General features: G+C 37.7%; 1 protein-coding gene and 1 long non-coding RNA gene across 3 annotated transcripts; both read left to right on the top strand.

The window, feature by feature from the left end:
- The first annotated feature begins 373 nt into the window (after positions 1 to 373).
- Positions 374 to 1,773, top strand: LOC139192513 (uncharacterized). Of its 2 annotated transcripts, XR_011576716.1 has the most exons (3): positions 376 to 622; positions 1,121 to 1,349; positions 1,538 to 1,773. It is a non-coding gene; the product is annotated as an uncharacterized lncRNA (long non-coding RNA). The 2 variants fall into 2 exon arrangements; XR_011576715.1 differs by lacking the exon at positions 1,538 to 1,773 and having other exon boundaries at positions 374 to 622; positions 1,121 to 1,495.
- Positions 1,774 to 4,086: 2,313 nt separating this feature from the next.
- Positions 4,087 to 7,229, top strand: LOC103416082 (probable glycosyltransferase At5g03795). The gene is made up of 5 exons (XM_029094588.2): positions 4,087 to 4,681; positions 5,267 to 5,553; positions 5,794 to 6,026; positions 6,593 to 6,750; positions 6,885 to 7,229. Exons 1-5 carry the CDS (start codon positions 4,196 to 4,198, stop codon positions 6,984 to 6,986), a joined length of 1,266 nt encoding a protein of 421 aa, XP_028950421.2. The 5' UTR covers positions 4,087 to 4,195; the 3' UTR covers positions 6,987 to 7,229.
- The last annotated feature ends 5,669 nt before the right edge of the window (positions 7,230 to 12,898 follow it).

Genomic DNA, 12,898 nt, shown 5'->3' with positions numbered 1-12,898 from the left:
CATGTACCAAACTAACTTTTTTTAAACAAGCAAATTTAAGGTTTAATTTGGCTTAAAATGATAATGTAATTAAACTCTGTTACAAATGATAAGAGTGAGAATATAAGTAATACGGAGTGGCTTTAAATTCCGTTAGTTTTCTAATTTAATATTAATTTAACAAATACATTGGTTGACAAAAAAAAAATAAAAAAGAAAAAAAAACCATGAGTAACACATCATAAAATTCAATATATACTACTACTGAAAATCAACTGAAACATTGTTCATAAGCACAGTGTCGTTCCGATTTTACCCTTGCTTAGTTTGTGTTATTACAAGGTTGCCATTCTTTCTGCTGAGTTCTTAGGTGTCGTTCTTTCTCTTCGACAACACAGTGATAAAACACTCTAGCAAGTCCAACTGGCTGCAGACTCCATCAAACCCTAGAAATCATTTTGCTTTTTTGGGCAGCCTCCTTTTTCTCCTTGCTCCTTGCTTTCCCCAACCTAGAATCCTCATCCTTTCCCCAAATGAGAAATCTGAAATCCACAACCCAAAACTCACTCATAGTAGCCCCTGCCTTGCCTCATTCCTCATATCATATCCTGATGGTTCATTCTCTCCATTCGATTCGATTTCAGTGAGTTCTTTTTGTTATAAATTTTGATATTTTGCCTATAATTTTGGTTTTTGGAATTTCGAATTTGTACCGACTTTGCTCTAATTAATTTTAATTTCGTCTGTTATTGTTGAGTTTGAGTAAATTTCGAACCTTTTGTCTTCGCTCTTAAAATTTTTGAGTTCTATCTGTTAAATATTTGTTAAAAGACCCGAATTATCTGTTCGAACAATTTGTATAGCCTATGAAAATTGAACAAAAAGTCATATGATCCGTGATCTTCCTTCCTGGTCGACCAGAAAACCTTCTGGAGTTTCATGGTGATCGCACATCTCCTCCTCTCTGCTCCTCCTTCAAAACTGTGAAGATTTATGTACAGTTATTTATTTATGTTTCGATAATTGCATGTTAAAATAATGTTTTGAATTTGTGATTTAATGTAATTGGGCTTTTAAAAAAATTTCAACTTCAAATATATATATATTTTTTTCGGTTTTCTGATTTCTGGTTGTGTTTCAGGGCATAATAGTGGGAGTTGAGTAATGGAGTTGCTGCCATGCAATGGAGTATAGCAGGAGGCAAAGGACCTTTCACTCCATCTCAATGGATGGAGCTAGAACACCAGGTCTTGATCTACAAATACATCCCAATGTGCCTATTTCGTCCACTCTGCTCATCCCAATCAAGAAGGCCCTTAATTCTGCATGATTTTTGACATTTTCGAATGGAATTCCCAGGCCCAATTCATGTAATTTCTTCATTTTACTCAAAGGAAAATGATTTCCACACACTTTTTTTTTCTTATGCATTTTTTTGCTTATTTTGTCGCTTGATTTTTGCTTGATTTTATTTAATTCAAAAGCTAGAAATAAATCTAAATTTTTCATGCCTTCATTCTAAGTATTTTTCGATTTTCGTGGGGTTGTATATGTGCAGTGGGATGATTCTCCAACACCAATGATCCTGACCCACTAATGCTGAGCATAACATGTTCACTGTGAATTACAAGGATTTCATAGGTAATGTATAGATTAGAGATACACTTGAACCTAGATAAGCATGAAAAGCATACGGTTTTGCTTGACCCATCTAATCACAGAATTGTGTACCATCAATTCAAACGTTGTAGAACCAATTTAATAAAGTTGTAGTTGGCTGTGTGTTTGTGTTCAGTGGGCAAGATTTGTTATTGAGATGGTAAGCCAGACAAGAACAGATTGATAGTGCTGAAAAATGGGGTAACAATTTAATTATGTATACAATGAAGAATCACTTATGTTATTCTTAAAATGGGCCTGCACAAATTTTGCATAATATGAAGTCACAGTATATAAATGGTATTGTCTAAATTATTTCTTATTTTGTTCCTTTTTCTAAATAGGGTTTTAAGATTTTCAAATGTATGTAAATAGTATTGCCTATCGTATATACATTTATATAACTTTCTATATGTTTTATATGATTTTAAAACCCGCAGCATCGGTCCGGGACACTTTTTCGCTAGTAGAAACCAAGGAAGAAAAAATCGATAATATCGGCGATATTTCGCAGATATTATCGTTTTTTTGAAGATCCGAAATTTTTTTAACTATCCATATGATTTTCGTCAAAATATCACGATATTATCGATAATATCGCGATATTTTTAAAATTATCGATAATATCCCAATATAATATTAAAAAATACTTTAAAATGTTGAGAAATCTAAACACATCCTACACTTGATCAAAGCCCAAAGGCCAACCAAGACATGCTTTTCTCAGCATGTGAATGTGCCTTTTATAGGCGTTCTTGGCTTGCTCACTGCCCTCGCTGGGCGATGTGGGACTCGACCAAGGAAGAAAATAGGAATTTCGGCCGAAAATCTACACCCACTTTAAACGGCCATAACTTTGTCAACACTCAACAAAATCAAGCAAGACAAAAACGAAAGTTGTAGCCCTCGGAGAGACGAAGAGAATGGTACCTCACACGACGTCTGAATCGTCGTGGTTTGGCCGTAAAATGCCTCGAAAGTCACTGAGGTCGCCGGAAACTAGGTAAGATTCAAATGAGTATAACTTTTTCAATACTCAACGAAATTGAGTGAAACAAAAAGGAAAGTTGTACTACTTGACGAGACGAAGAGATTGATACCTTGCACGCCGACTCGCCGTGGTTTGGCCGGAAATTGCCTCGAAATCCACTGAGGTCGCCGGAAACTGGGTAAGATTCAAATGAGTATAACTTTTTCAATACGCAATGAAATTGAGTGAAACAAAAAGGAAAGTTGTAGCCCTTGAAGAGATGAAGAGAATGGTACCTCACACGACGTCTGACTCATTGTGGTTTGGCCGGAAATTGCCTCGAAAGCCACTGAGGTCGCCAGAAACTGGGTAAGATTCAAATGAGTATAACTTTTTCAATACTCAATGAAATTGAGTGAAACAAAAAGGAAAGTTGTACTACTCGACGAGACGAAGAGATTGATACCTTGCATGCCGGCCAACTCGCCATGGTTTGGCCGGAAAACCAAAACGTTTTGTCTCAAGGGCTGGTACATGTGAACTTGTGACTCCAACTAGGTAAGAGCCATATCTAATTTGGGGCCTTCTATCCTATATTTGTGGACAACCATCAAATGCTAAAGATTAAACAAACATAATATGTTCTACTGCTTAGCAAAAAAAGCTACAAACCCTTTGCTTATCAACAAAAAAAGACAAGTCCTTGCACTAGATATACTTTCAAATTACGTTGAGTAGCAACCTGATATATGTATTCGGACGAATTATAAAACAATTGACACACTCCTGACTTCCAAAATTCAATTCTTTTACTTTATATAAACTTGAAAAAACATAATCGGCATCCAAATTAAAGTTTAGTCTTATTCAATGTATTGATTTTCAATCGTTAATTGATATACTATAATTTGGAACTTCAACGCCTAGACGCATGCTTATCTGTAAGAAATTTAAAGTGTCAAATTCGGCACATTATTCTTCATCATTTTATTCACTTCCCTTTTTTTTTTTTTAATATCCTAAATAAAACCTCCAAATATTGTACTAATTCATTATATATAAATGATTATGGTGTGTTTAGACTTTTTTCATTAATTACTACATATTTTCTACACTCACAATGTTTGTCAGCTCGCTATATAATCAACTTGATAATGTTAAATCCATCATGCAATGCATTTCTTTCCAATTTTTTGTGATAAACTAATAGATAATTGACTAAATAAACATCCTACAAAGTTTCAATAAAAATTTCCAAGTTTTTCTTACAATTTCCGTGGTTTCCATGTAATTTTTATCGATATCGATATTTTACCGATATTTCCATCGATATTTCCGTGTTTTCGGACTACCGATATTTCCGATATTACCGATATTTTCTTCCTTGGTAGAAACTAAGGTTTAACTTGTTTCCAAAAAAAAAAAAAAAAAAACTAAAGTTTAACTTCTTTGCTTCTCCTTTCGTTCTTTACTTTTCTATATACTTTAATATTTTATTCAGAATCACATCCTGTCTTTTACAGCTCCAAAATTCCAAATCAAAGCAAGCAGCGAGAGAGCGAAGCGTGCGTAGCCTAGCAAGAGCAGATGAGTGTGGGTAAGCAAAAGCAGTTCCAATTCCAATCGCAGTCGCAATCACAGTCGCCGTCGTCGTCTCCTCCGATGTTGAGCTCTTTACAAGGATCTCTCCTAACTCTCGCCATCCTCACCTTGCTCTCCTTCACCTACTTCTCCCTCCATTCTCTCCATCCCTCCTCCCCCTCGCCCGCCACCGCCACCACTTACATTTCCTCCTCCTCATCCGCGGCCGACGATGAGCAGTTCTCCGACATCTACCACTCGCCGGAGGTGTTCCGGTTGAATTTCGCCGAGATGGAAGCCAAATTCAAGGTGTACATATACCCGGACGGCGATCCGAACACGTTTTACCAGACGCCGAGGAAGCTCACTGGCAAGTACGCCAGCGAGGGCTATTTCTTTCAGAATATCAGAGAGAGTCACTTCCGAACCGACGACCCGGATCAGGCTCACCTCTTCTTCATCCCTATCTCCTGCCACAAGATGCGAGGCAAGGTATTGCTTCACTCTATGATCCGGATTCACTTTGTTTTTGTTTGGGACTGTTTGGTTGCTGAGAAAATTGGGGGGAAAGTAGAGCTACTATAGATTGTGATTTTCCTTATAGCTGTGGATCTGAGAATCTGATAGTTTCATTGTTTGGCATGCTTTTGGATAAGTTATAAGTTTTACAGTACTAAAAGGGGCATATTACTATAGCCATTGCAACTCAGGATGTTGTGATTTGGCTTTCCGTTCTAGTTGTGATTCGTGTTTGGCAGGGGAAGTGAGACTTTAGATTGTGCTTTGTAGTGAACATGCCTTTATTTGTAGCTGATTTGCATTTGTTTCATCTGGTTTTATTGGTTTGGGTAGTATCTATCTTTAATGCATTCAAGTATTTGGTTGTTTCGGGTTATGTACTAAGACATACAAGATGTATCTGCAAATGTGAAATTATTTGAAGAGTTGCGTTATTTCTGAATCTTTTCGTTTCATCTCGAATAGGCATGGTAATTCCTAATTGCAGCATTCAGGAGATAGATACTAACAAATGGTTACTGAAGATTTTTCCTTTGTCTGTTTATAATGATTATGCAGGGTACATCTTATGACAACATGACCATAATCGTTCGGGACTATGTGGAGAGCTTGATATCCAAGTATCCTTACTGGAACAGAACCTTGGGCGCGGACCACTTCTTTGTTACGTGCCACGATGTTGGGGTGAGGGCAACTGAAGGACTTCCACTTCTTGTGAAAAACTCGATTCGAGTTGTGTGCTCCCCTAGCTATGATGTTGGTTTCATTCCGCACAAAGATGTAGCCCTTCCTCAAGTACTCCAGCCATTTGCTCTTCCAGCCGGAGGAAACGATGTGGAGAACAGGTAATATAGAAGGACATGCATTTATTATATATATATGGCCTGTTATGCGCTTATTGACTTACACAAGCACTATGTTATTACTTCTTTTTGGATTAATTTCCATACTCATGGCTGTAGACCTATCGTATGATATGTTTCATAAGTTAACTCATGTCCAGATGGGAGGGTGTTATAACTTTATTGCCACTAGATTGAGCCTAATACACAAGTTCATTAATTAATAAGAGGCATGCTTTGCAGGACAACCCTCGGTTTTTGGGCTGGTCATCGAAATTCCAAAATTAGAGTTATACTGGCACGTGTATGGGAGAACGACACAGAGCTTTACATATTGAACAACAGAATAAATAGGGCAGAGGGGAATTTGTTATATCAAAAGAAGTTTTATGAAACCAAATTCTGCATATGCCCAGGTGGCTCCCAGGTCAACAGCGCTCGTCCAACTGACTCAATCCATTACGGTTGTATTCCTGGTAATAATTCAAATCTTCTTGTTTCTTCAAAATTGCAGTGAGAGTTATTCAATGGTATTATCATCTACTCTTGGCTTCAAATGGCAATGCCAATGGTCAAACCATATAACCATAATATTTAAGAAAAAAGAGAAATTTAGAGCTGTAATATAAGCAAACAGACACCTTTATCCATGCTAAGGGGATCAGAAAGATTGCCTTCACGTAAGGAGTTTGTTTATCTTTTTGCAGCGTTTCTTCTTCAAAATCTTTTTAATTATGAACAAAGAATTCAGGCTAAATCAGTCTCTCTCTACATCTTCTCCTTCTTTTTGTGCCTATAAAGTTCTAATTGTTTTCATTTTTATTCAATGGATGCGTTCCTCAAGTCTATGTTCACCGTGCCACTTTAAATGACTGATGCTGTACATATGGACAGAAGCTTGAGGCAATAGTGATTGGCTTTTTAAAATATTAAATTGCAATTCCCTATCTTAATGTATCCTTTTTCTTTTAGCTTGAATGTAAGGTATACTATTAAAAGTCCTCTTAATCGTTTGTCAACTGTTTGGTTTGATTTCTTGCAGTGATATTATCAAATTACTATGACCTGCCATTCAATGACATTCTCGATTGGCGAAAATTTGCTGTTATCCTTAGGGAGAAGGATGTGTATCAACTCAAACAAATTCTTAAGGACATACCCTATTCAGAGTTTCTTACGCTTCACAAAAACTTGGTTAAGGTATATGCTTTCACACACTTCATTTTATGTGATAACTGTATTTCCATTGATGTCTTGTACGTGTGTGTTGGGAACACTTGTTTTTAATCGTAGGTAACTAAGAATTTCTTTTCATGTCGTGATTTTTCTATCAGGTCCAGCAGCACTTCCAGTGGAATGCACCGCCTGTGAAATATGATGCATTTCACATGGTCATGTACGATCTCTGGTTGCGCCACCATGTGATCAAATACTGATTTTGCCGGTTAACTTTTTGTACACTTTCTGGCCAGCAAATCAAAGGCCTGTAAATCATCAGATACAGTAGTCTCATTCTTCCTCCATGATCTTTGAGGAAGGAATTAAAGGTACAGGTAACCGAAAGATCTTACTATTTGTTCGTTCTTTATATGGGGAGTATTCCCACTTTTGTACCCATCATCGTTGTTACGTTCTGTAGGAGTATTATTCTTTGCTATTGGACTAGTATTTAGTATTTACCGCTATTTGCCGCATGAATTGCAGTCGTAATTTGGGTCGGACAAGTTGCATTTCTTGTTACATTTTTCATGACTTGACCAAAATGTGCGTGTGATTTGCAACGACAAATGCATCATCTTTGACATGATAGTGTTACCGAACAAGAAATTTGACTACTAGAACTGGAAAGATGGCCTGCAAGGTGAATTAAAACACGTTTATTGAGATCCCGGTCTTCTTTCGTTTCCATTTATTTATGTTTGGTCACGTTTGAGCCGATGCATATTTCTCGAACCAAAAACCCGATATTGGAACCTTCTTATCGCTGTACGTTAATCATACAACTCCTAAATAAAAAGGTCCATGAAGTGAGATGCATAGCTTGCAGCTCGTCTACAATGGTGTTCATTGCCTCTGTCTCAAGCACTTCATGCTTGGCCTCTCGAGACGTCTGCTCAACCTGCGATCAAGCGTTAGCTGTTTGTGTTTGTGATTCGAAATAGAAAATGATTTTTCCGCTCCCCTTTCTTCTATCTCACGTTCCGTACCTTTTTTAGACTTCCGAGTTCCGACTCTATGAAGAAAAAGGGATACGGGTGATAAACTTTTTGTCTAATTTGAGGCCACTATTAGTTTTTTAGTTTCAAATGTGTCTCATCGTCTTATTGGGTGAGGCCTTTCTCAAATTTTAAAAGCCCATTCTCATATGAAATTAGATTGCCGAATCCTGATTTTATTTTTTTCTCTTTTCATTCGAGTATATTATAATATAAAAATTATAAAATAAAGAAAGAAAGATTCAAACTAAGCAAAGAAGGGGAGCACACTGACTAATCAACTTGATTATAATAATCAATAAAAAAACAAACAAAAAACTTGACTACATGAATACTGATTTATCAACACATGAAATATGAGAGGGAAAAAATGCCAAGACCTCTCTAATTTTATTATATTTTATTCCCTGAAGTTGTGAAATTATGAAGATGCTCTCGCGGGCTAAGTGAGAATTCTATGTGGACATCTAAGATCATTTCATATTTATCTCTTTTCTTGTGTTGTTGAATAATACCTATCAACATGAACGTGTGAGCACAAACGAGACTTATATTGAACATATAACGAACTGGTTGTGAAGTCTAGACTTAAGTGTTTTGGCTTTCTTTGTCAATATTGTAATTGTACCACACATGCTCAAACCAGTTTTAAGCTACTCTGATTATGGGCTTCCGTAGATGGAATAAGTGTTCAAGGCTATGGCACATCATCTCAAGGGTTTGTTCATGCATATGCACTTCACGTCTAAATTTCTGTTACATTCTGACTAGCTTAGCTGTCTCGTCACTTTTGCCTGCTGATTCCATGTGAGCTGGGCATGTAAATTAAGACTGTTTATATGGGTTGATTGACACCTTTTTGCTAAATGACAGCTTTTAGCCATCAATATGTCCATATTGTTTTTTGGCTTGACAAGGGTCCTTCTCCTTACTAGCTGAAAAAGAAACATCCCTTTTGCATAAGACTTCAGTTAGGTTTTGATTTTCCTTGGGTTTTCCAAATTACATTTGAGAGAGAGAGAGAGAGAGAGAGAGAGAGAGAGAGAGAGAGAGAGAGCTTAAAATCTTTAGAGTTTGCCTCCTCATCATTTATGAAACCCTAGATGCCAAACCTTCTTCATGCTTTAAACACCCAATCAGTGAGAAGTACGTTTCATTGTTTTCATGGTTTAGCATTAAGTTTCAAATCTTCATTTAAGACCAAGTTTTTTCGGATTCACACTAGTTTCTTCTTTCAACCATTTGTTTGAAGTAACTGACTGGCCATTGAATCCAAATTTCACTTAACCATCATTATCATATCACGTGCATTGGTTGAGTTGGTTTTTTGTGCTAGAGAAGAGTTTAAGGTAGGAGTTGCCTCCTTGTGAAGACCGAAAAGATCCTCATCTTGTGCAAAGTAAGGTTACACAAAAGTAAAGCTGCTCTGTAGATACCCTAAGAATTGAGCTTTGTGTGGTACTTTGTAAGAACCTTATTTGCATTAATGGATTAGACTCAGTGAAGGGTCCCTGATTTATTAACCCTGAGGTGGGTTTTCCAGCCAAAACTCTTTGTGTTGTTTATAGCTTCTCTTGTACATATATCTCGTTCACTTGCTTGTGATATATGGTCTATAGGGTTTGCAAATCGATATGTGTTTTCAACTAAGTTTATCAGAGTATAAATGTGTACTGAATTGGACCTTAGTTAACTAGGACCACGTTAGTAAACCAAGTATAATTGTTTATTCTTGCTTTCGATTCTGATCTTAGTTGACCAGAGACGTTGACTAGTTAGTCAAGCAAATATTGAATTTTAAATTACAGGATATTCTGCCTAGTATCAATTTCACAAGTTATGCACATTTCAAGGCATATGGCATTTTAAAAATTTGGTACCACGGATAATGGGTTGTTGGAATGTTCCAGACTGCAAGTAGACATTTAATTAGTGTTTTCTAATTAGGGTTAATGCCCTGTTTAACTTGGTGTTCCTTGGAAGGGAACTTACCCCATATCAAAAACCTAATTCCTCTATCTTTATTTTTCTCCCTTCTCTCTCATCTCCCTGACCTCTCGCTCTCACGTCCACACTCTCTTCTATCTGCAACTTCGTCCGGCGAGATTCTATTGGAGTTGGAACCTTCAAACGCCACCTTTGTCATCCTCAACTCGCCTTGAATCTAAAGCCACCAACAAAATCCTCGAATTCGACCTTAAACAGTCAAACCAAGGAGCTTCGATGCGAATTCAAATTTTCCTACAATTTTGACAACGGCCAACCTAGTGGTGGTCGTTAATTGACTTCTTGTCATCTCAAGTACATCTTAGACTCTTTGCATGTGAATATCTGATTCATATTTGTGGAATTCGAACAAAACCTTAACAGTTGGGAGAGGTTATCGGCCTAATCTCGTCAAGTTGGGTGAGGTTACCACCACCAATCTATTTATTCATCATCATCCCTAGAGCAAGATTCTACTTTGCATGCTCGAATCTGCGTCAGATTTGAAGAAACCCAGAAACCTCTATTATGAGCCGCGACTTTCAGGCCATTTCCGTCAACGTTTTAAACTTCCAATAGGTAAAATCGAGTTCCCCTCTTTCCAAGCTTCATTTTGACCTAGTGTACCCAAAACATGGTTGAGTTTAAAATTTCTCTAATTATGTGAAAAAATCTGGTGAAAGACCCAGATACCTACGAAACTCTGCCGACGGATGGCTCCGGTGTCTAGCGAAAGGAAAAAGATGATGGAATGTTACGTGTGACGAAATATTATGTAACAGACTCAACATATTTTATTAACTGAAGGTATAATCCTTCCCTTGAATATTCTTTGATGTCGATAGAATATTATGTTTAGTGAACGAAATCTAGAAGGTTTTGGCCAACTTCGACGAAATATTCCACCACTGGCGCGTGTCAGTGTGTGGCGACACGTGATGTGTCCCTTTTTAAATACTTTTAACACTGGAAATGAAAAAAAAGAAATATTCGAGTATTTTTCCTTAGTTTTTTTAGTTAACAATTTTAATGATTAATATAGTGGTTTCTCATATAAAAGAGACTTATCCCAAGAATTTCAGAAGGTAGACAAGGTAAAACAGCTACGACCTTACGACGTCAATGATTGGGTTTTTGTTTCAAACTATATTTATGTTGCATGATTTCCATAATTGTTTTATGAATACTCATATATCATGCCATGACTTTTAATTAAAAATACAAAATGTGGTACATACTTTTGGTGTTGTGATTTATGAGTTTTGTGAATCCAACTATGGCATGATTGTACATATACTTTATCTGCTTATCATGTATGTTTGTACGATGTCTATAGTACTATCTAGGGCCAAGACCAACTTCACATGTGTGGGACCATGATTTTCAGGCTCATGACACGTGGCAAAAGGACCATAATGCCCATAACCCATAAAGCACCATTCGACAAGCTAGGCTTAATGCGCATTGAAGATATTACTTGTCTCCTAAGTAAGGAGACTCTAATTCAAGTTGTTGATGCACAAAATCAGTGAGGACTTTGGTACAACAGAAAGTGTCAGGTTTTGTGACCTTCGCTTGGTTGCTTCGGTCACTAGTGAGGATAAGTATGTAAATGAATAGAGACAGAAAAGCAAACACAAGATATACGTGGTTCACCCAGATTGGCTACGTCCACGGAGTAGAGGAGTTCTCATTAATTGTGAAGGGTTTACACAAATACATAGGTTCAAGCTCTCCTTTTGTGAGTTCTAGTGAATAATTTAGTACAAAATGGCATTAGAGATTATTGTGGGAGAATGATCCCTATTTATAGAAGAGAGTTTCTAGTTTTGTTCTGACATTGACACGTGTCCTGTTGTGATTGGCTTCTGATGTTGACACGTGTCGCGCTGTGATTGGCTTCTGATGTCGACACGTGTCGCATTGTGATTGGCCTCCTGGTTGAAGGGAAGCTCTTATGGGTCCTTGACGGTATAACGTTGACCGGTGCTCAGTAGTTTCGGGATTGGTCAAGTATGGTACAAACAGTGCTCCCCTAAGTTTCCGAGTGAGGGAAGCTCCTCGGTTGGGGACTTGCAAGATCCAAGCCATTTAGTAATCACGAAACTTCTAAGTACCGAAGTGTGGTATCATTTTCACTTGCCTTATCTGTCTCATATGTAGATGTGGCATCTTCTCTGGAAGTACTTTTCCTCCATCCAGGGGTGATATCTTTAACCGATGAAGATGCACAAGGTAATGTATCAATTTCACTTGAAGCTTACTTGTAGTTTCGGGCTTGGTCAAGTGCGATACAAACCTTATAGTAGGAGTCCCCCAAGTCGCTGAGCTAGGAGATTTGTCGAAGGAGGTAACAGACAAGGTAAGCAATCAGACTTCCAAGCAAGCAACTTGGATCAGAGGTTCGACTTCGGCTTCCTGTTGATTGTTCTCCTTCTTCTTGTGTCGTAAATAGCACAAAGGATAAGGAGAAGCAAATGGAGAAGAGATGATATGAAATACTTTTGCTTTTGAAAAAGTAACTTTCCACAGGCTTATTCTTGAACTAGGTTGGAGGGTTTTCTGGTTCCCTCCAGAGTATAAGGCCGACTCAAGAATTTGAGGGTCAAAACAAGTCCATCAAATCTAGTGTACGTTCGACCTTGATGATATGGGATACTTTTGCTGTTGACAAAGTAGTGGATGTATCGGCACGTGTTCTGTTACGTTTGTCTCCACATGCTTCCTTGTATCCTTCTCACTTGTCCTATTTGTTCCTCAGGCAGATGTGGTATCTTCTCTGGAAGCATAAAATGTTGAAGATGAGTACTCGAGAACAATGCCAGGTAAGTAATCAGGCAAGGGGTTCCAGGCAGTCAGTTCCTGACTAGAAACTTGAATCCAAGTGCTGACTGATTACTCTCTTTCTCCTTGTCTTGTAGGTAAGAACAAGGCCAAAGGAAAAGACAGGGAAAAAGCATGATATGGGATACTCTTGCTTTCGACCCTGATGATATGAGATACTCTTGTTCTTGGTGTGGCTTATTTGCTGAGGTATTATTGGGGGGAAATAAAGCTGAGTATTTCGAGAGGTTATGTTGATGGTGCCTTCTCGAATGCGAGAAAGGGTTGAGCATTTTTGTAGGTTTGCCTGTCCGTGGAGGAGG

The sequence above is a fragment of the Malus domestica genome, chromosome 15 (genome assembly GCF_042453785.1).
Source record: "Malus domestica chromosome 15, GDT2T_hap1".
Classification (NCBI taxonomy): Eukaryota; Viridiplantae; Streptophyta; class Magnoliopsida; order Rosales; family Rosaceae; genus Malus; species Malus domestica.
This window is presented reverse-complemented; position numbering and strand designations above follow the sequence as displayed.

Coding starts and splice junctions, on each gene's coding strand:
- LOC103416082 (XM_029094588.2), top strand. CDS start 4,196: ATGAGTGTGGGTAAGCAAAAGCAGTTCCAATTCCAATCGCAGTCGCAA. Junction 4,682..5,266: donor GCCACAAGATGCGAGGCAAG/GTATTGCTTCAC, acceptor ATGATTATGCAG/GGTACATCTTATGACAACAT. Junction 5,554..5,793: donor GGAAACGATGTGGAGAACAG/GTAATATAGAAG, acceptor CATGCTTTGCAG/GACAACCCTCGGTTTTTGGG.